The sequence below is a fragment of the Neurospora crassa genome, linkage group I (assembly GCF_000182925.2).
Source record: "Neurospora crassa OR74A linkage group I, whole genome shotgun sequence".
In the NCBI taxonomy this organism is placed as follows: domain Eukaryota; kingdom Fungi; phylum Ascomycota; class Sordariomycetes; order Sordariales; family Sordariaceae; genus Neurospora; species Neurospora crassa.
The window spans coordinates 8,723,118-8,744,043 of NC_026501.1; the positions used below are offsets into that span (position 1 = coordinate 8,723,118).

Consider the following 20,926-nt stretch of genomic DNA (forward strand, 5'->3'; position numbering starts at 1 on the left):
TTACCTACCCAAGGGAACTGTCGGTTCAAACCCCCAACATTGTTCCCGCACCCAAGATCCAATTCCTATCCTGCAGTCACACACACTGCTGTCCTGAGCCTTTCGATCATCAACAATCGGCGAGACTCGAAACCCAAATACTCATCAACCCAACAACGTGACAAGAACAGAACGTACGAAAACAGCACAAACCATGCCGCCGGCACCGGAGCCCAAGTCCAAAGCCGCCGTCCCTCAGGGTAAGCGCGACGTCGGCCGGAGAACACTTGACCAAGGCAAAATCGCCACTCTTGCCCTTTCCCCTTTGCCCATGAAGGTGAGTCCAATAGGTTTTCCCATCCGGCAGAATCCCATCACACGATCAAGCTTCTAACCATTTTCTTTCACTATACATAGGAGCAACTACAAAAGAGCGTGCTGTTGCAGAAACCCAAGGAGGCAGACAGCCAAAGCGAACCTCCTTGCAAAGATGACTTGGCATCAGCATCAGCAGCAGCAGCAGCAGCAGCAGCAGCGGCTGATGACGATTGGGTTTTGGAAGACCTGGTAGAAAAGGAAGAGGAGGAGGGAGAGGGGAAGGATGATGACGACGATGACGACGATTGGTTCTTTGAAGTTCCGCTGTTGGAGGAAGAGGATTGGGTTACTGTCACGCTTGATTCCCGGGATGGAAAGTGGGCTTGAGTGCTGCTGCACGCTGCTGCTGTAGAAGATTGGACCTCAAGGATTGAGGTTGGGCAAATTCAACACACAAGAAGGAGGGAGAGGATGGCTGTTGGGAATATGGTGCTGAAGTAGGTAGCACGACTTTTGATATAATAGTCTAGGCAATTGACGGGTTCTGGATACTTTGTGTTTTTTCTACCACGTATGTGTCAGGTGTGGGAAGGGGTGATGACTATAGTGAAAATCTCTGAAGACACCTCTAGGTAGTAGGTCCCACGATAATGTATCTTGTCCGTATATCCGATGGAACATAACGGCTATGGCCGTCACTTAGGTGAAGACGCGAAGGATTGGGTGCAGTCCTATTGATTGATTGACACCATTTAACTGTCGACCACCTGCCTACCTTACATTGCCTTGTGGTGGACGGCCGACTCAACCAGGTAGGCTTGTATAAAAAGAGGCTGTGTCGGGCTGCGCTATTCGAGGTTCCCTTGCGATTGTGAGCCTGGAGGGTGTTTGCCGAGTTTCAGCGTTGACTGCCAGGATTGAATGGCTATCAGGGGCGTCTCTATCCTTCTCTCTCTCTTTCTCTCTCTCTCTCTCTTTTACTAACATGGAATCGGTCAGATTGTTGACAGTAAGTGATTTAAGGATGATATTTGGCGATTTGGAAATTGGCGGCGTCGCAGAGTCCAAGTCTGATGCCCTGCTCTGGTGATGGCCCGACGACTTACCTAGAATAAGGTTGACGATGCCCCTGGGGAAGCCGGGCGACGTTGGGAAGTATTGTGGAGCCTGCGCTTTCAGGGCCTACACTAGTCTAGACCGGGAATAGGTCCTGGGGCTATGTGGGGCACTGGAAAGACCCCTGTTCCCTTCTCCCATCAAGATCTGTCTCAGATCGCGTTCTCCTTGGCGCCGGCTTGGTATCTGGGGTAATAAACTGTTGAGAATGATACGACACTTGAAACTGGGAGAGACAATCATTGCTCTTTTCCCCCTTTAACCCTTTCAACTTGGATATGTTGAGTAATGGTCAGGTCGAGAACACAGAAAAGAATTGGACGTCAATTCAATTCAACCCCCAGCCGTGCGCCATCAAGGTAACCCCTGAATGCGCTAAGCTAAAAGGGGCGCTAATGCAAGGGCAGCCTTCTGCCCAGTGGGGCTGTCTCTCTTCCAGGCATTTGCTCTTCCTGTTTTCTTTTTTTCCGACGACAACAACCTCCCTTCCTCCTTGACTTTGTGTCTCCTGTCTGTCATGAGCTCTGCGAATTATCACAACATGATGTTCTAGACTCTGGCGATCACGGCTGAAATCTTGACAATCCATCAACTACCGGCGCTAGCTGCAACGCTATCCCCCTCAACCTCCGTACTTCTGGAAACCAATCAGCACCCGCGTGTACCTGAAAATTCAGCACGGACATGCTCCGATCCGGCTTCCTCTCCTCCACATCCCAAACAATGGCCAGACAGGGGAAGCTTTTCTCGGGGAAATTGGAGAGGTCGAGATCGCGAACATCTTCGTCTTCCCCTGTTTCGCATTGAAGATCAACATGGGCGAGACAACATCGGTACCACCGGCCTTTAGCAGGAGCTGCAACCTGGAATCCACAGAAACCCCGGATTTCGTATCTTTCTCGGCGCCATCCAGTCTCAGCCTTGTGAATCCTACCCTTTTTCGAGTTTGCCCTTCTCCTGTGGTGTTTCCAGCTTGATATGCGCTTCCACCGTTCGTCCGACCGTCCCTCGCCGATCACCATGCCCTTGTTTCTCCGTGTGTTTGGTACGTCGCTGTCTTGTCAACAGTCGATTTGACTTCTGCTATAAGAGACTGGTTGCCCTCTTCTCCTGCTGATTTTCTTGGCCTTTGAGATAGCAACAGCAAAAAAAACACCAGCAGGATCTGGTCTCCTTCGTTTCCTTTCCCGTCCTCCAGAATCCGGTACTTCTTTGAGCAACAACTCTCCCCATTCCTGCTGGTCAGCACTGCTTTTCTATAGTCCACATCAGTGCTTTTTTTTTTTCTTCGAACCACCAGACGACAATGGTTCGGTTCACTACCATTCTCAGCACGCTTGCTGGTAAGTGCTCCCACGAGATCCCCCGTTTCTGGATGAGCTTTCTGAGCTGACAAAAACTGTTTCCCCTACAGTGACTACCGCATCCGTGCAAGCCTTCCCCGGCGCCTGGCTTCTCCAAGGACGGCAGAACATCCCCGATCCCGCAGGCGACAAGAACGTCGGAAACGGCAAAGGTCTTCAGTTTATCGGTGGACAATGCCTCAGCCAAGCCGACTGCGGGTCCCAATGCTGCGCAACCCTTGCCCGCGGTGGTGATGTCATTGGCGTTTGCTCCGGCTTGGGCGCTCAATTCCAAGCTGGCAAGCAGGGCTGTGGCTTTGGCAGTACTGCTGCGGGTAACAACAGCACCGGTACCGTCGGCAACGTGAACCTTGTTGGAAACAAACAGGCCACGAATGGCACGACTCCAGCCACCGGTGGTGGAAAGAAGGGTGGCAAGGGCACGAAGAAAGGAAAAGGTCACGGCAAGAAGAAGGGCGGTGCTGTCGGCAGCGGCGGCGCTAATAACGGGACCGACACTTCCAATGCTGGCAAAGGCAACATCGACCTTGGCAATCAACTGGCTGTGAATGGCACGGCACCAGCAAAGGGCCACAAGGGGAAGGGGAAGGGCAAGGGTCACGGCAAGAAGAAGGGCGGTGCTGTCGGTAACGGCAACGCTAACAACGGGACCGATACCACTACCACTGCCCCTGGCAACAACGGCAACGGCAAAGGCAACATCGACCTTGGCAATCAACTGGCTGTGAATGGTACGGCCCCAGCTACCGGTGGAGGGAAAGGAAAGGGGAAGGGCAAGGGGAAAGGCCACGGCAAGAATAAGGGCGGCAATGCTGGAAATGCTGGCACTGGCAACGTCAGTGCTGGTAATGGGACCGACACCTCCGGCGCTGGTGGTGCTGGCGGTGCTGCTGGCGGTGCTGCTGGTGGCGCTGGCAATGCTGGAAAGGGCAAGGGCGGCAAAGGTGGTAAAGCTGGTAAAGGTGGCAACGCTGGAGGTGCTGGAGGTGCTGCCGGTGATGCCGGTGCTACTGGCGGTAACGCTGGAGGTGCCACTGGCGACGCTGGAACTGCTGGCGGTGCTGCTGGCGGTGCTGGCAAAGGCGGTAAAGCTGGCAAAGGTGGCAACGCTGGCACCGCAGGGGACGCCAGCAATACGGGCACTACCGGAGGCGCAACAGACGCTTCCGCCGAGGATGCTCAGGGGCAGGATGATTAGTCTGCTCAATCAGGACAGGGCAAGGTGGTGTGGGATCAGTGCCGGATGGGTTTTTCATAACCGCCTGATTACTTGAGCAACATTGACGGTGCTTCCGGGAGCTGTTCAATCATCAAGCGATGACCGGGATGCCATGTTTACAATGTGGTCCAACTATGACTGTTTCTTGCCGAGAAGAAGATAAAGAGGTGCGAGACCACTGTAAAAGGAGGAATCTTGGGTTTTCTCGAGCAAACGACGCGCTTTGTTCTTATCTCTGTCTTTTCCTTCTCCTGTAACTATTCTAGATCCTAGCTAGAGACCCAAATCCGCATGCCAAACTACATCTCCTGAATTCGCGCGTGTCAACATCCGTATCCTCCATTCCTCGTGTATGTCATGTTCCTCGTCCAAGGACCTAGACATAGGTAGTTACACCAAACCCCCCTTAGAAAAATAACTTAAAGAACCATCACAAACCCCAACACAACAACCAACAACACCCTCTCCCACAAACTCCCCATCTCCCTAGCCCCGGTGCTATTCTTCTCCGCCGCACCCCCCGAACTAGCAGACGTGGGCGTACTAGCATCTGCATGATCCAGCTCATTCGTCTTGCTAGCACTACCAGCAGGAGCAGAAGCAGAAGCAGTATTAGCCAACTCGGTAGTAACTTTAGGAGCCACGTACGCAGTAACTGTCTTTAATCCTCCTCCTTCTCCTTCTCCTTCTGTTTCCACACTATTAGACGAGACAGCACCATCACCGTTAGTGGTGGGAGTAGCGACGAGGGTGTTGTCGTTGTTGCCGGTGGGGGCGGTACCATCGTCAGAGTTTGAGTTCGGGTTCGGATTAGTCGAGCCAGAGGGACTCGAGACATTGTCGTTGTTCGCGGAGGAATCAGAGCCGGAATTGGAGTTGGAATTGGAATTGACTTCGGGAGCAGGATCGACGGCAGCCGCAGGTGAAGCGCCAGGTGACAGGAGCGGGTCCAGACAGGGACAGTCGGGGGATTTGTATTTTGCTGGATTTTGGATGGAGGTAGAATTAGTTCAATTGGCGTGTACGATGATGGAGGATGGAAATTAGGATCGGGGATTAAGGGGGTACAGAAAACAATATACACCACCTACGATCCGTGCAATATATCGCAGCGAGGTCCAAAGTGGTTTCGGCGTCCGGAGTACTATTGCAGGTCGCAAAAACACAGTCATGGATACCGTTCAAGAAGTTGGCGTCTTTGCAAAGGCATTCAAGATTCGGCCGGCCGTCGGCATACGGGGGGCAGTTCATATTGTATGCCTGTTCAAACATGCTCTTGATGCATATTTGCTATGGGTTTTTTTTTTTGTATGCCATCAGCAAAGTTGTTGCTTGAGGAGCGCCCATTATATTATGCCCCTGGTGATGATTGTGGTGCTCACGACGACGGAGACGACGACGACAATGGTTCGGACAGGATAGGATAGGAGGTTACTTACACCGCAGGGAGCGAGGTCGGTGTATTCGAGGGCCATTGCAGAGCTCGCAAGACCCCCGATAATAAAGCTGATGATATACATAGTTTTGTTTTTTTGGCGGTATTGTGCGAGCAAAGGAGTGCCCAAGAAGAAAATAAAGAGAGAGAATAAGAGACAGGGGAAAGTCATCTGGTCTGTTCCTCTGCAGGTAGGGTAGTCAATGACCGGGCTGTGAAATGGTAATAGGTATTGCTCTGGGGAGGCGCAAGAAACTGGTGTTTCCATGCATACTGTGGAGGTATAAAATTCCGTCGAGTGATGCCTTGTTGTGCAGCTGGAAACCATAGTCTCCGGCACCGCCTCCTAAAGACCGCAGCGGCATTATAAGATCATTTTTATTGTGCAAGACATTGCCCGTTCGAAAACTTACGCCAGATCCGATTCCTTCCTCAACTGCAAACACCATATCCGCTAGAATTCCATACCACATGTCTCCCTAAATTCAATAGAATCCCAGATGACCACCCACCAAAGCCACATACATCCATATCATCAATCCCCATGACACCCTCACCATCCCCGACGCCTTCCCATCCGCCGGAATCCTCTGAACCAACTGATCTCCCAACCCCTCAATGCTCCTCTCAAACTCCTCAAAACTGGCCGCATCCCACTTCGCCCCCATCTTGCCCGGCACCGCCTCCGACCCCACAAACGCTAAATACAAGACATCCTCCTCATCAATCCCATTACTCCCACTCATCGCTCTCCCTCCACACGCCGTCGCGAGCGCCAGACTCGCCTCCCCGACCATGCTCTTATCCCCATCATCCCCATTCGTATCGCCCCACACTCCATACACCAACTTGCTGCCCCCATCGCACACCACCGCCATCACGCTGAGCGGTTCAACCAGATACGCCCTCGGATCAAAGACATTCCACCTCAAATCCTTGTTGTCGTTGTCGTTGTCGTTCTTCTCAACTTCATTCCCAAAAACCACGTACGGATGCACATACGTGTTCAGATCCCGCACCCCCGAAACGTTATACGCCGCCACCATGTCCTGAAAGGCCGTCGTCGACTGGTAATCCGCGCTCACACCGACGGAACATCTTCCGTCGTCACTAGCCCCTCCTTGCACGCCGTCGCAGTCCACGTCCATGTTGGCTAGTCGGCCACGGCCACGGCCGCGGATGTAGAGGATCTGGAAATCGGAGAGGTGGTCGCCGCAGTAGGAGTAGGTGTTGGGACCGTCGGCGGTGCTGTAGAAGCCTGAGACTAAAGGGTGTTTGCATTTCTTTTGTTTGAGTAGTTTGGTGTAGAGGTTTTGGAGGTTGGAGGGGACGTCGCGGGCGGAGGCAGCCATGCAGGCCAGGAGACTGATGGTTAGAATGAGGAAGCGTAATGAGAGTAGCATGGCGATTCGGTTCGAGATGGCAAATTGGTGAACAGGTATTAATGTTGATGCACAACGACGGAACTGTCGTCACCGCGCTGTCTGGGGAATCTGGGACGGTGGGGTCAAGTTATGAAGGACGCGGGAGCCGTTGAGGTTCTCACGGGTTTGGGGATGGTCCAAGGGTTCAAACGCAATGTCGATCGTACCCAGGGGGGTAACACTTGTTACTTGGCTTGGCAATTGAAGCTGGTGAAATTTCAGTTGAAAACTGGAAAGTTCAAATGATGATGACAGACAAGACGCGATGAGAGGACGAGAAATGTGTTGATAGGATTGTGAAGGTCGTGCTGCGCCACATCTCCCTAGCTGAGTGCTGAGTGAGATGGCATTTTCAGTGATACCAACCTCCCTCGGGATAGCTGAGCCATCATGCGACTCGTTGCTGACGAGGGATGCTGGGGGGCAAGCTGAATGTTGGGTGCGGCCCGACGGCGATGAGGTTGGACTGCTGCCGTTGTTTGTTTCCCGCGAGTGCATTAACAGTAGTCTTATCATCACTAACAGAATATGCATGGTTCTTCAACTAACTCAGATAGTGGCTTCTCAACCATTGATACCGAGCCAAATCCTCCTGGACCCCACTCCGCTCTCCTCATCCCGTCCCGTCCCGTGCCCCAACTCTACGCGCCGACAATTAACTAGGGCAGAGAACAACATTGGATTATATGTTCCATCAGCAGTCAAATCTGCTATCTGATCCTCAAGGAAGATACCATTACGTAGAATACAAACATCGAATGAATGGTACACGATGAGCTTCATCACCTCTCGAAAGTAGACACCTCCTGAATTCTCACCAAACAACGACATCACAAAGGCCAGTATGCTGTTCACCTCGCCGAACTATCATCCCTCAAGATGCGACTAAATCTATAGCAGACGTGCTCGAAACAAAACTAACTTCTGCTGCCGACGAAGTCATCCCAAACCATGTCACAATTTCCGTGACAATAGCCGTCACAGTGACAGTCGACAACCTCTCAAAGGCCTCCGCATCACTTGGCTCTAGCGGGGCATCAAGCAAAGATCCCAATGACGTAAAAGGAGTAATGTCAGCCTTGATCAACTTCTCCTCTGCTGACATCAACGTTGACGCCAGATCGGGAATATCTGGAATCTCCGAGAACGAAGTCTCCGTCACGTTCGGGAAGCTTGTCTCTGTCGGTACTACCTGTCTCGGCGGTTCCTTCGTGATCTTTCTGGATGGGACTCGAACACCTCGGTGATTGTTGCTGCCGGCGGCGAGTGGTAGTTCCCAATGGTGTGCAAGCTTGGCAATCCTGGGTCTGACAAGATAAGATCGTATTCGTCGAGGGCATGGAGTATCTCAACAAAGTTCACCCCAACCGACATCAGCAGCGTGCAGCACGGCGTTGTGGGCATTGTTGAGCCAAGCTAGGCCGTGTTGAAGCGGTTCGCTGATGCCGGGGAAGAGATTCGCGATATTTTTTTCGACGCGGTTGATGAGACGGGGAACGAAGTTGAAGAGAGCGTTTCCGGTCTGATCGAGGCCAGGTCCCGAGAGAGAAGGCGAGCCGGGCTTGAACAAGGAGTGAAACTTGTCCTCACAGCTTTTCTCGCTGCTGTTGGCGCCGGGATATTGGCATGTCCAGGAGTGTATGTCCCATTCTGTAATGTTCTGGATGTCGACAAAACTGCAGGGCGAGTCACCAAAGGCTACTTGAGGGTCTTAGAGGAAGAGGTTAATGGCAGCTGCTACCTGAACTGCGACAGTAAAGTTGGTCTCGGGAAGGTCTCTTTTTCTGATTCTTCTGCCTCTTTGGTCAGCGCCGGATGATGGCGATGCATCTGGCAATCCTGCGAGTTGGGCCAAGAAATTGGAGATGGCGACGGAAGTTGTTGTGTTACAACCTGCACCATAGTAGTGCATGCCAGTCTCGTCAAAGATGATGGACTCCCCGTTGGACAGATACGCAGCAAGACGGCCGGCCGCTAAGGCCTCTGGCGATAAATCAAGGAGACAACGGAACCCGTGTGCCAGCGTATCAACGTAATATGGGGATGTAGCGTTGTTATTCGTATAGAAGAAGATCTTGTCTACATCAGTGGCCTTCGGTTCGAAGGCGATCAGTTTAAGGGAAGATGGTGGTGTAGGTAAACGCAGCATGCAGTTGGCGAGCTAGCCGGCTGTATCGTCACTGCTGTCAAGACGACATCGGGAAGTACGATACTGATCGTGAGCGGACAAGGCGCTTCTTCGTAAACCTGTGTTCCCGGCGTGATAAGTGACGTACTTTTTATCTAGTGTGCCTTTGAGACCTTACCGTAGTTGTTTCTAGGACCCCACAAGCAGTAAACAACGTTTCCGTTATCCAGCTTGTGGCCAAACAGTACGTGCCATTGTGCCCTTGAGCCCAGGTAAACCTGAGGTTAGAAAGGAAAGGGGACAGGAACATGATGAGGAGCTGTATCGTCTCCGTTAGACCCAAGATGGTATAACAACTCGAGGTATGCAGGATATCGCAAATGATTGCAGTAGGCACAAGTATGAATTGGTACGATGAAAGTCTTCACGATGATGCAATGGAGGTGTTGTTTTGACGATTATGTCACGCCCCATCGCGGCTACCAAGTTGGTGCTTCAACGCCCAGCGCATCCAATGTACTTGCCTTAGCAGTTTCGATCATCTCCATTTCAGTAACCTTCAATATTTTATCGTCTTGAAATTGAGTGGTCATCATTTCCGCTCACAATCGAGGAACAACATCGAAAGCCGCCCAAGTAACAGTCCCACAACCTGCTGTCAAACCGTCAGAGACTCAGAGCACCGGCTTCGTGAGCGGGCATAAGATATGCACCCAAGCCCCTCAAGGCCGGCATAATGCTCATCCAGGACTTGAAAAGTCAGGCTTGGGGAGAAATATATCCCTTCTACATGACCCGTGTTATTTCGTCAAATTACGGCTCGATGAATCCAGGATGTCCAGGGAAGTTGGTACACATCAAATCGAAAAGAGAACCCATCTTCATTCACAGAGATCCTTTCTATTATGCACATACGGCCGACAAGGCATCGCATTTTACCAGATTGCTTCAGCCGCTTTCTAACCTCTTGACTGGCTTGAGCCTACTCATCTCCTTGAATAGCTGATCGCAGCACAGAGATCGGGATTTTGATCGAGAGCTTCGATTGGATGAAGACAGGAGGAAATCCGGCATGGGTGCACAGTCGGCTCTGTACTGATCTGAACGCAGGACATTGAGTATACAAGTATGTTTCGTAAAGTAGTTCTCAGTATAATGGCAGGCGAGTGACCTTGGGGTTCGATTTGGGAACCTTGCCATGGACGGCAGTGCGTTTTGGTTTGTTGACGATGTGAAGTTGATGTTGATTGAAGAGCGTTTCCACTTCAATGCTTGGCAGGTGCACACAGCAACGCCAGCTGGCTTGCGGCTGCCACACAGCTCTGTGAAGACCCACAGTTTCCGCCGAAGCAACTGTGCGTCCCCGAAAATCAAATTGCTTCAAAAATTTCGAATGCTGCAACGTCTGGGTCTGCATTTTGTTCCCCTCCAAAACAAAATGTGACGGCGGCAGCACCATGAAGAGCGAACGAGGTGTTATCGCCGCCATCGATGCACTCGTATTCATCAAGTCCGAATACCTACTGGACTGGCATATGGCATCCGTATTACGATGCAATCCCGCATGTGCAACTGCACCTTTATTTCGCGGCAAAAACGGTAGGTGATCATTTATTTCCTTTTTGCCTTTGCTTTCGCAAACCCAGTTTCGCAACAACCATTCTCCAACTGCTCTGGCCATCTGGCTGTCCTCATGGGGCTCCTTCGGGAGACCTTCTCTTCTGCGGCACGTCTTGTGTTGCAACTCGGAAGGGGTTGGAGATGGGGGCAACAGGGAGCGGGGTCTTTGGACCTCTTTCTCTGCTGCTTGAAATGTTGCAAGAGTAATCTTTACCATATGAACCATCATAGTCCGCGTCGTTGTCCGTCTCTTCTCTTCTTCGGAGGGGAGGAAACGGGGGTTCACAACTTCGAGGCTCCAAGATGTCCAACATTTTGATATGTATCCTGCTTGTGAACGTTGTTGTGAAATGCATGCCTTCGTTGATGTGCTGTGAAGTGGTCTGTGCGCTTTTTATGCACGCTATGAGTGGCAGCGACGGACTGAAGTTGGGAAGTTCACCGTCTCACCGTCAAGCTCACCCCACCTTCCGTCCACGGTGATGGGTGTCAACTACGTCATAGGTAAACATCAGGAAGTCGTTCCTCAACACACACATCTTGAACATGTTGTTCGTTCTGGCCGTTACTAAACCAAAGCGTGGGAAAGCAACCGTCTATCTGCGGTGAATGACCTTCAGTCTCAATGTTCAGCGCCCAGTCTTTGATTCCGCGCATTCCAAAGCGTCATGCTTTGGTCACTCGTTTTCCCGTCCATTCAAGCCATTTCCGTGGCTGCACTGCGGTGTCACGACGCCAAGCTCATCAGTTTCGCAACATGTCTCACTCCCAGAACCCCCAAGATGAACAAGCCCAAAAAGGGTCAAAATTCTCCCACCTCCCCCTAAGCACAAGTGGCCCGTTAGAGTGCGCTCTGAAAGGCACCGTGCTGCTCAACCACCCTTACTTCAACAAGGGATCCGCCTTCACAAAGGAAGAGCGTCGCGACTTTGCTCTCCATGGTTTGCTACCGCCACAGATCCAGTCCCTGGAACAGCAGGTCCAAAGGGCATATGAGCAGTATTGCAGTCAACCCAATGATCTGGCCAAGAATACGTTTATGACTTCGATGAAGGAGCAGAACGAGGTGCTATTTTATAGGGTAAGATTGCTTTTTTGTTCTGTACCGTGAAGTATTGCTATAGGTTTAGGGTGTGCGTTGTTCTGACTTGAGCGGTTGTTCAGCTTCTGCATGATCATCTTGACGAGATGTTTAGTGTAGTCTACACACCCACAGAGGGAGAAGCCATTCAGAACTACTCCAGGTTATTCAGGAGACCCGAAGGAGTGTTCCTGAACATCAATGATATGGACTCCGTAAAGCGTGATTTGGCGCAGTGGGGAAAGCCTGAAGACATTGACTATATCGTGGTAACCGGTAAGACGCAACCTTTTGACATAAAACGATTTCATGGGTGAGGAAGATGGCTGACAAAGTGTAGACGGCGAGGAGATTCTGGGCATCGGTGATCAAGGATGTGGTGGCATCCTTATCTCCATCGCCAAGTTGGTACTGATGACCATTTGCGGTGGCATTCATCCAAACCGTGTGCTCCCGGTGGTCTTGGACTGCGGCACCAACAACGAAGAGCTCTTGAAGGACGATCTTTACCTTGGCCTCCGACAGAAGCGTGCCCGCGGTGACAAGTACGACGACTTTGTTGAGACCTTCATCAAGGCTGCGCGTGAACTCTACCCTAGAGCGTACATTCACTTTGAAGATTTTGGCCTGGACAACGGTATGTTGCAAAACGTTTACTCGCCTGCATGGTTACTGACATAATCGCTAGCACGTCGACTTCTGGAGAGATATCGGCCCCAGATGCCCTGTTTCAATGACGATGTTCAAGGAACGGGATGTGTGACTTTGGCTGCCATCATGGCAGGTTTACACATTTCAAAGCAAAAGTTAAGCGACGTCCGGATGGTGGTCTTCGGTGCTGGTACGGCAGGTGTTGGTATCGCGGACCACGTTCGCGATGCCATTGCCGCAGATGCAGACATCAGTCCCGAGGAGGCTGGCAAGCAAATCTGGTATGGCGACGCATTCCAGGCCTAGGACAGGTCTCTTCACGTAACAACACACTGACACTACGCAGGCTCATCGATAAACCCGGGCTACTCACCACCAAGTCAGAGTCACTGTCAGACGCTCAGAAGAAGTATGCCAAGTCGCACGACGACTGGGCCAACGAGAAGACCGACCTCCTAGCTGTGATCAAGGAGGTCAAGCCGCATATTCTAGTCGGCACATCCACAAAACCGAAGTCGTTCACGGAAGAGGTCGTCCGTGAGATGGCAAAGCATGTTGAGCGTCCCATCATCCTACCCTTGTCAAATCCAACCAAGCTCCACGAGGCCGTGCCTGAGGACCTCCTCAACTGGACAGACGGCAAGGCTCTCGTCGCCACAGGCAGTCCGTTCGACCCAGTCAAAGGCCCCTGGGGTAAGGATGGCAAGGAGATTGAGATCGATGTGGCTGAGTGCAACAACAGCGTCGTGTTCCCGGGTATCGGTCTTGGCTCTGTGCTGTCGCGGGCCAACCGTGTAACTGACAAGATGTTGATGGCGGCATCGAAGGGCGTGGCTGAGATGGGCCCAGCGCTGAGAGACGATACGGCGCCGCTGCTTCCCGGTGTCGATGTCGTGCGCGATGTGAGTGTACGCGTGGCTCGGAGAGTCATCTTGGCAGCCATGGAGGAGGGTGTAGTCGAGGAGAAAGATGTGCCAACCAACGAGGAGGACCTTGATGAATGGATCAGGGAGCAGATGTGGGATCCGGTGTATAGGCCGCTGAAGTATGTTGAGGGCAACAAGGCTAGTCGAGGAGCAAAGGGCGACTTGCGCGTGCTGGGTAACCCGAATGATGTCGAGTGAGGATTGACATCGTCAGTGTGTTTGTGGTACCTCTACGGCCGTCGGAGTGTCTTGGCGTGGTTATAGCTGGACGTCATGGCGCGCGGTTGACATTGATTGGTGCGCGACTTGGCGATTTTTTGACTCGATTGGCGCACAGTTTTGCTGCAAGATACCATCACGTAGAGCTTGTTCTGTCCTTTTTTTTGAGCTTTTTGACTGATGATTTCGTTCCGCTTGCCGTTCCGTTCGTTGTAGCTGTCAATTGCGTCCTCTTGTGAGCTGATGAAATGGTCTTCATGGCTGGCGGTTGGACAGCGCAAAGGGAATTGTCAAGTTCAAACTGGTCTGGGCTGCACGAAAAAAAGCGGTGCCCCACTATTCTGTGCCAAGCCTGAGGTTGTTCGTCTGGCTTGACGGGCTTGGCCACTGCACGTGACCGTCACAAGGGACGGTAGGGTTTGCGGTCCACACCAACCCAAGGCCCAAAAAAAATATCGCGGCTGTCGTTCAATTTTGGCCTTGCTGAATTTCCCCTCCGAAATTTCGACTCCCCCATCACCAGTCGCCATTTCAGCAACCAGACCGTCGCAATGGCCAAGCAATCGTGAGTAACCACGTCAGCGATCAAATCCGACCTGTTTTCTGGCTGTTTTGCTGCCCGTCCAGCCGAGGTTCTGCTCGACAAACGGAGGTGGCCGCAAGAGGAGGAAATTGCAGCGACGAGATCATGTGGAAGAGGAGGAGGATGTCCGACTGAACCAGGAGTCATTTGGACGGTTTTTGGAGATTCTGGACACCATGAACAGGAGATAGGGACCGACAGCAAGCAGCCAGAAGACAGCGACGAAATTCGGAACCGGCAGCGAAATCTGTGAGCTAACAGCATGTCTACAGTCGTGGTGCCCCCGGTGGCAAGCTCAAGATGACCCTGGGTCTCCCAGTGTACGTTACGAATCCCATTCCCGTCCCGTTCAGCACGAAACGCGAATCATCATTCCCCAAGCGAGCACGAACGCGATAGACATCACGAATCGGCACTCCGTACACCCACGAATCACACGAAACGCACAAACGACAACACCGAAACAGGAATGAATAGCTAACATGGCGACTATTACAGCGGTGCCATCATGAACTGCGCGGACAACTCCGGTGCCCGTAACCTTTACATCATCTCCGTCAAGGGTATCGGTGCTCGTCTCAACCGTCTCCCCGCTGGTGGTGTCGGCGACATGGTCATGGCCACCGTCAAGAAGGGCAAGCCCGAGCTCCGCAAGAAGGTCCACCCCGCCGTCATCGTCCGCCAGTCTAAGCCCTGGAAGCGCTTCGACGGTGTCTTCCTCTACTTCGAGGACAACGCCGGTGTCGTAAGTGCCCACCGATACCACTCTACCACGGCCTGGGCATATTTGGGTTCTGCAATTGGGAGGATCAGAGGAGGATAGTCGCCGGGGAAATTGGCACGAATGCAGAACCACAATGCCAGGCCGTTGGGAGCCATGTTTACAAGCGGACAATGCTGACCATTGCTTTTTCTAGATCGTCAACCCCAAGGGTGAGATGAAGGGTTCCGCCATTACCGGCCCCGTCGGTAAGGAGGCTGCTGAGCTTTGGCCCCGTATTGCCTCCAACTCTGGTGTCGTCATGTAAATGGGGTTGTCCAGGAACAAATGGAATGGATCTTTTATGGGCTGCGCGGGTCTTTTTTTCGAGGAACGAACAATGTCATCCGGAATCTCGTCTTCCCCACAGATAAAAGGAAGATGCAGAGGATGAAGGCCTTAACCGGCCCCGCTGGATTGGCAGGCATTTGCATTTCGGTTGCGGCGTGCTCGGGAGTCATACCACATGCATGATATACAGGTCAATTCACACCCAGTTCTTCGAACCCCCTTGACCGCGCGCGGCTCGGGATCATGATCACAAGGGTGCCTCTGCAAGCCGATGTCTACGTTTTTTTCCTTTCATGCATAACAAGCAAGGGCGGGAATCCACGGTGCCGCTTGCAGGCAATGGCTCGCGATGGACTGTGTCGGATGGCCATGTACGTTCTTCACTCCAGATATCCTGAGAAGTTGATGGAGGCTTCTCCCCAGGCAAAAGACATGAAGGCTGCCATTTCCAAACCATTATCATTCATTACAGTGCTACTACCTTGTGTCTATGTTGATAACTCGAATATATACAGTCTAAATGCTACTGACCCTCCTTCTCTAGGACTCCATGCTCTACCTAATGATGGTGGCATTAAGCTTGAGCGATTCCAGGGTGCGGCCGCCGGTTTTCACCCAGCTCGCCAGCAGGCGGTTGAACATCTCGGGCTCCTGAATCTGAGGAGCATGTCCAAGATACGGGAACGACACAAGGGTAGCATCAGGAATCACCGCCTGCGCCTGGCGTCCCAAGACAGCATAGTGGCCGAGCTTTGCCTGCACCTCGGGCGGCGACCACACCTTGCCAATAGCCGTGTTATCCTTCTCGCCCACCACCAACAACGTCTTGGGCTTGATCTTGTTGTAGTCGTGAATGGTCGGCTGTCCCAGCACCATCTCCACCACATGAGCCTGGTCCGCCCAGAACTTCTCCTTCTGGTCGCCCTCATACACCTTGGTCAGCATCACCACCCACTTGTCAAAGTCCTCGGTCCACTCGGCGCCCGGGTAGTACGTCGCCTGCTCGTACCCCCTCAGCGATGCATACGTCGTCGACTTCTCATCCCCCGTCAACAGGTCAAACGAGCGGTCAGGCACGCCCAGCTGCTTCCAGTCCTCCAGGCCGATAGGGCTAACCAGCATCAACGACTTGGTAAACTCCGGGTACGTCAGCGCATAGCGCGACGCGAGCATGCCGCCGAGGGAGTGGCCGATGACGATAGGCGGCTTGGTGATCCCGAGCGCCTTGACCAGGTTGCGCGTGTTGGTCGCCAAGGACGTCAAGTTGAAGCTGTACTGCGTCGGCTTGGTCGACTTGCAGAAGCCCAGCTGCTCGGGCAGGATGACGCGGTAGCCGGCTTTTTGCAAGGGCGTCGCGGCCGCGTACCAGGTGGGACCGCAAAAGTTCTTGCCGTGCAGGAGCAGGATGGTTTGCGGTTCTTTGTTGCCGGCGTTGCGAGGGTTGTAGTTGGGAGGGAGAAGGTCCATGAAGGCCATCTCGAGCACCTCACTCGACCCCGGGACGGTCGAGGTCAGGTTGTAGAACCATAGTGTCGAGGGGTAGGTGTAGTTGAAGCCGTTGACGTTTTCCGGACACTTGGCTGGGTAGATGTCTTTGCTGCTCCGGGCGAGGGTGGCGGCCACCGAGGCATCCGTATCGGCAGAGGAGGCGTCCTTGACGATGGCCGTCGACGCGGGAGCGGCAGAGGTAAGCGGCAGAGCAGCGCCGGCGATAAGGAGGGTAAGGAGTTTCATCATGGTTGCTCCGGCGTCTGGGTCTGTGTGATGGTGTGGGTGCAGCGGGTGTGATGTGATAACCAAGCCAGGTGAAGATCTGGTTTGGCTTGGGGGCTCATCACCTTTACATTGCTGTTACTTCTTGGTGGTGGGATCCGGGTGGTATATAAGGTCGCAATCGGATATTCGGCTGCGGCTTTTCTTCACCTTCCATCCAAGGAGCGGTATGCCCGAGAAAAGAAGGAGATACATACCTCCTGGAAGTGAAGATTGCGAGATTTTCGGTACCAAATGTCACATTGTAATTACTATAAGTCTTGGGGATGGCGCATTCCACCAACCGACCGACCGCTCGGACGGGTAAGTCAGAAACTTCACGAAGCACGCCGTCGGTTGCGGAAGATTACATACATGTTAGGAGGCTGGGCGAGCTCGCCATGTTACCCTCTACGTACGCCCGTGCACAAAGTAGTGGTGATGGGTATCGGCAAGGAAGCAATGCCAGTTCTCGGTTGAGGCAGTTGGGTGGGGGTGGCGATACCACAACACGCGGTATAGATGTAACCTAGATGTTCAGGGACAAGATAGGACGGCTTCGATATACATATGACGATTGAGGACTAGAGGTAGGTGACATTCTTTTCACGCTTGGGGCATTGAACCGCAATTAACCCGACCATTGAAACAGCTCATTCTGGCAATTTTCTACTTTTCACCTTCCCAACATGTCGATACCCCGTTCCCGACCTGCAGCTGGGTTGCGTGGCTCCGGGTGCGGCAGGTGGGCATCCCGAATGGCCCTCGTGTTTTCAAGTCGATACATACGATAATCTTGATATTGGCGGCGCAGGTACAATATCAAAATTACTCACATACCTGCATCTCAAAGGGATCGACGCAAAACCACACAACGACACAGTCTTTTGGGTCGCCCCGACAAGCCATCCGAAAAAGTTCCGTCCCACAACCCCGGCGGCTCTTTCGGTTTAACCTACCGGATCGGCCATCGCACCTATTCTAGACAGTGCTTGGACGCAGGAGACAGGGCATTTGCTGCACCAGAGTAGCATCAAATCTCGTCTGGGAAGCACTGTGGCAATGGCCTGGCTTGCCGGTCTTCTAAGCGACTACGACGACAAGACCTTTGTTTCCCTTGCGTTTGTCAAGAAGGAAAGAAAAAAAACAGCTTCGACGGCCAGTCACAGTCCGTCGTCAGCCAGTCAATGTCTCGCAGCTTTCAAAGACATGCGCATCAGCTTGAGTTTGCACTACCCACACTGCATCAACCTACCACATAATACCACACTAACCAGCCATTGAACTTCTAAACAAGGTAGGAGATATAGGAACAAGTAAAATAGTCTGCTTGTGCACTATGGTACGCTTTGCTTTCTTTTTTTCCCGCCATTGATCAAGGAATCGGGATAGGTATTTACCGGCCATGGACCAACCATCCATACACACCTGGCTGGTCTTGACTTCTTCAAGGTCTTGATCGCTTTCCGCGAAGAATATAGTATTATGGATACTCTCCAGTTTGCATGCCCATCTTCTTCCTAAGACCCCACTCCGCTCTTCTCCACGACTTAAGCACGGCGGGGCTGGCTTGTCCAAAGATGATCAGGGTCCCCGGGAACAAGCCCGGCGACAACAGGGCGCACTCCATCGAGACTCCGGCTATCGTCCTCTTTTTTGTTACTCTATTCTTGATCGGTATTAGGCTATGGGCTCGGTTCAAGTCAGCGTCATGGAAGGGCTTAGGATGGGATGACTATACGATTTTGCTATCATGGGTTCGTTGTTCTTGGTTTCGGGACTGGAAAAATGGTCGATGAATTGCAGAGGCTAGTTTGGTCTAACACTATCAACAGGTCTTTGCTACTGTGGTTTCGGCACTCATGATAGCCTCATGTGCCTATGGATTCGGTCAACATATGAGAAACCTCTCGAGGGAGAACAAACTCATGACTTTGAAGGTATGAGCCATCCAATTCTCACCCAAAGAAAAGAAAACAATCTCACTAACACATCCCACAACCATCCAGCTCTTTTACGTAGCCCAAGCCTTCTACAAAATCACCATCAACCTCACCAAAACCTCCATCCTGCTCCTCTACCTGCGCATCTTTGTCCAACGATGGTTCCGCATTGCCTGCTACATCCTCATAGGCATCATCATCGCCTACATGATCGCCACCTTTGGCGCCTCCGTCTGGCAATGCACGCCCGTCCCGCGCGCCTGGGACAAATCCATTCCTGGAACCTGCGTCGACATCACGGTCAACTGGTACGCCAACGCCGGCTTCAGCATCAGCACGGATATCCTCATTCTGGCGCTGCCCATGTACCCCATCTTCACGTCGCACCTCCGCAAGACGCAAAAGGTGGCGGTGGTGCTCATGTTTGCTCTGGGTTTCTTTACGACGATTACGAGTATTTTGCGGATGCAGACCTTGACGTTTTCGACAAAGACGCCTGATACGACTTGTATGTGTTTTTTTTTTTTTTTTTTTTTTTTTTTTTCCTAAGTCCCTTCCATTTTCTTCAGCCCCTATCCTTTTGTTTTTGTTTCGCAAAATAACTAATACCCCCAAAAAAAGACGACCTCGACTCCTCAATCTGGACCATCATCGAGCAAAACATGGCCATCATCTGCGCCTGCCTGCCCGTCTGCCGCCTCCCCCTCGCCTACCTCTTCCCCAAATACTTTGCCATCTCCCGGCGCGAACAACAACAACAGCGCACCGGTCCCAAAGGAGGGGACATTGGCCACCGGGAGATCTCTTCCCAATCCGAGCTACGAAGCTGGCAAGGTCCACATCAGCACGACGTGGCCATCGAAGCCGGTGTTGGTGTTGGTGTTGGTATCGGTCTCAGCAGACCGCCGCCGCGCCATCAGCATCAGGGGGGCGGCATGTTTGAGATGGACAGGAAGTCTGGACACCGTCGCCCGTCCGCTTCGGGGTCTGTCTCGTCTGATGATGATGATGATATGGAAAGAAAGATATCGACGACGGATGTGGGCGGAGGAATGACTGTTTATCAAAGGGACAGGAGGGTGTCGACAGAAGATGATGATAAGATGGTGATGGTGACGACGACGGGAGATGCGACTAGCGAGGATACCATTCTTCATGTGTCTTCTGTGTCGGCGGCGGCGGCGGCGGCGACGACGACGATGTCTAGGTCAAACTCGAGGCTGGGCATAGGGTTGAGAGATCGGGATCGATCAGCAGATCGGATGAACCACGTAGGAGGGGAAGGCAGACCGGGCGGCGGGATCCAGATGACTACGCAGTTTAGTGTTACTTATGATCAGCGATAGATCTACCAAGGTACCTCTACGGAAGGGTAGAGGTAGAGGTAGGGTGGAGGTGGGTAATGATGGGCCGGATGGGTTGATGGGTTACACCTTCATGGGACTTGGCTGTGTCTGCCTGTTGTTATGATCCGAACAATGTCTTGCAAGTTAATGGGCGCGCAGTGAATTGCAATGTAACTCTAGTATTCCTATGTCGTCATTTACCTAGGTCAGAAATCGTGAGTGATGGAATCTCCTCGGCTTCCACTCCGGCGCCGTTCGGTGAGGTCGGGACCGGGACGTTCCGCTCGTTCGTCTCGCAACTGCCCTTGATCCCGCTCGGTGGGTAACAGGGTGCATTGCAAGTGACAGAAAGGTGAATATGACCAAACACGTTACGATCTTCTACACATCCGGTACACTAGTGAACGCATCCGTACGTCTTTTCTTATACCATCCGAGTAAGACAGAATCGCTTACAGACTGTAGCCGATGTACTGCCAATCAACACCGAAAATCATCACCGTTCCATAACGGCCCTTCCAGAGCAAACTGTGTAGTATTGGACTATCTATGGTCGGTTCAATCTTGGGACCCTTTTCTCCGGCAAAATATGATGCAGATTCGATCATGTTAAAGGAAACCTTCCGCTATGCCAAGTGCAAAATCAAGGGTAAACTCTAGCCCATACATTAATCCAACTCCTTGTAATTCGTATTCTTCCGAGTATGCCTTGTTGTCCTTTCCTTTCCTGTCTTTGACTCATCTAACCAAACTCTCGGTTTACAAAATTGT

The 20,926-nt window shown here is 52.3% G+C and overlaps 9 protein-coding genes across 9 annotated transcripts; 5 read left to right on the plus strand and 4 right to left on the minus strand.

Moving 5' to 3' along the window:
- Positions 1-193: 193 nt before the first annotated feature.
- Positions 194-684, plus strand: NCU16473 (hypothetical protein; the record flags this gene model as incomplete). The annotated part of the gene is made up of 2 exons (XM_011395132.1): positions 194-316; positions 397-684. 2 exons carry the CDS (start codon positions 194-196, stop codon positions 682-684), a joined length of 411 nt encoding a protein of 136 aa, XP_011393434.1.
- A 2,008-nt stretch (positions 685-2,692) lies between these two features.
- On the plus strand, positions 2,693-4,079 carry NCU02910 (hypothetical protein). Its single transcript, XM_960499.2, has 2 exons — positions 2,693-2,756; positions 2,828-4,079. Exons 1-2 carry the CDS (start codon positions 2,720-2,722, stop codon positions 3,973-3,975), a joined length of 1,185 nt encoding a protein of 394 aa, XP_965592.1. The 5' UTR covers positions 2,693-2,719; the 3' UTR covers positions 3,976-4,079.
- A 117-nt stretch (positions 4,080-4,196) lies between these two features.
- On the minus strand, positions 4,197-5,519 carry NCU16474 (hypothetical protein). Its single transcript, XM_011395133.1, has 3 exons — positions 5,436-5,519; positions 5,088-5,286; positions 4,197-4,978 (listed from the first exon to the last, which is right to left on the minus strand). The coding sequence occupies exons 1-3, from the start codon at positions 5,514-5,516 to the stop codon at positions 4,416-4,418; spliced, it is 843 nt and encodes a 280-aa protein (XP_011393435.1). The 5' UTR covers positions 5,517-5,519; the 3' UTR covers positions 4,197-4,415.
- Positions 5,520-5,916: 397 nt separating this feature from the next.
- Positions 5,917-7,084, minus strand: NCU02909 (chitosanase; the record flags this gene model as incomplete). Its single annotated transcript, XM_960498.3, has 1 exon — positions 5,917-7,084. The coding sequence occupies exon 1, from the start codon at positions 6,832-6,834 to the stop codon at positions 5,917-5,919; it is 918 nt and encodes a 305-aa protein (XP_965591.3). The 5' UTR covers positions 6,835-7,084.
- Positions 7,085-7,525: 441 nt separating this feature from the next.
- On the minus strand, positions 7,526-9,387 carry NCU02908 (hypothetical protein). Its single transcript, XM_960497.2, has 3 exons — positions 9,162-9,387; positions 8,597-9,102; positions 7,526-8,531 (listed from the first exon to the last, which is right to left on the minus strand). Exons 2-3 carry the CDS (start codon positions 9,002-9,004, stop codon positions 8,442-8,444), a joined length of 498 nt encoding a protein of 165 aa, XP_965590.2. The 5' UTR covers positions 9,005-9,102; positions 9,162-9,387; the 3' UTR covers positions 7,526-8,441.
- Positions 9,388-10,984: 1,597 nt separating this feature from the next.
- On the plus strand, positions 10,985-13,696 carry NCU02906 (NAD-dependent malic enzyme 1). The gene is made up of 5 exons (XM_960495.2): positions 10,985-11,684; positions 11,768-11,960; positions 12,025-12,321; positions 12,373-12,616; positions 12,682-13,696. Exons 1-5 carry the CDS (start codon positions 11,229-11,231, stop codon positions 13,457-13,459), a joined length of 1,968 nt encoding a protein of 655 aa, XP_965588.2. The 5' UTR covers positions 10,985-11,228; the 3' UTR covers positions 13,460-13,696.
- A 229-nt stretch (positions 13,697-13,925) lies between these two features.
- NCU02905 (60S ribosomal protein L23) lies at positions 13,926-15,947 on the plus strand. The gene is made up of 4 exons (XM_960494.3): positions 13,926-14,045; positions 14,336-14,383; positions 14,562-14,808; positions 14,981-15,947. Exons 1-4 carry the CDS (start codon positions 14,032-14,034, stop codon positions 15,089-15,091), a joined length of 420 nt encoding a protein of 139 aa, XP_965587.1. The 5' UTR covers positions 13,926-14,031; the 3' UTR covers positions 15,092-15,947.
- Positions 15,555-17,244, minus strand: NCU02904 (alpha/beta hydrolase fold protein). Its single transcript, XM_960493.2, has one exon. The coding sequence runs from the start codon at positions 16,849-16,851 to the stop codon at positions 15,670-15,672; it is 1,182 nt and encodes a 393-aa protein (XP_965586.1). The 5' UTR covers positions 16,852-17,244; the 3' UTR covers positions 15,555-15,669.
- A 753-nt stretch (positions 17,245-17,997) lies between these two features.
- Positions 17,998-20,381, plus strand: NCU02903 (integral membrane protein). The gene is made up of 4 exons (XM_960492.2): positions 17,998-18,623; positions 18,702-18,806; positions 18,876-19,317; positions 19,431-20,381. The coding sequence occupies exons 1-4, from the start codon at positions 18,372-18,374 to the stop codon at positions 20,153-20,155; spliced, it is 1,524 nt and encodes a 507-aa protein (XP_965585.2). The 5' UTR covers positions 17,998-18,371; the 3' UTR covers positions 20,156-20,381.
- The last annotated feature ends 545 nt before the right edge of the window (positions 20,382-20,926 follow it).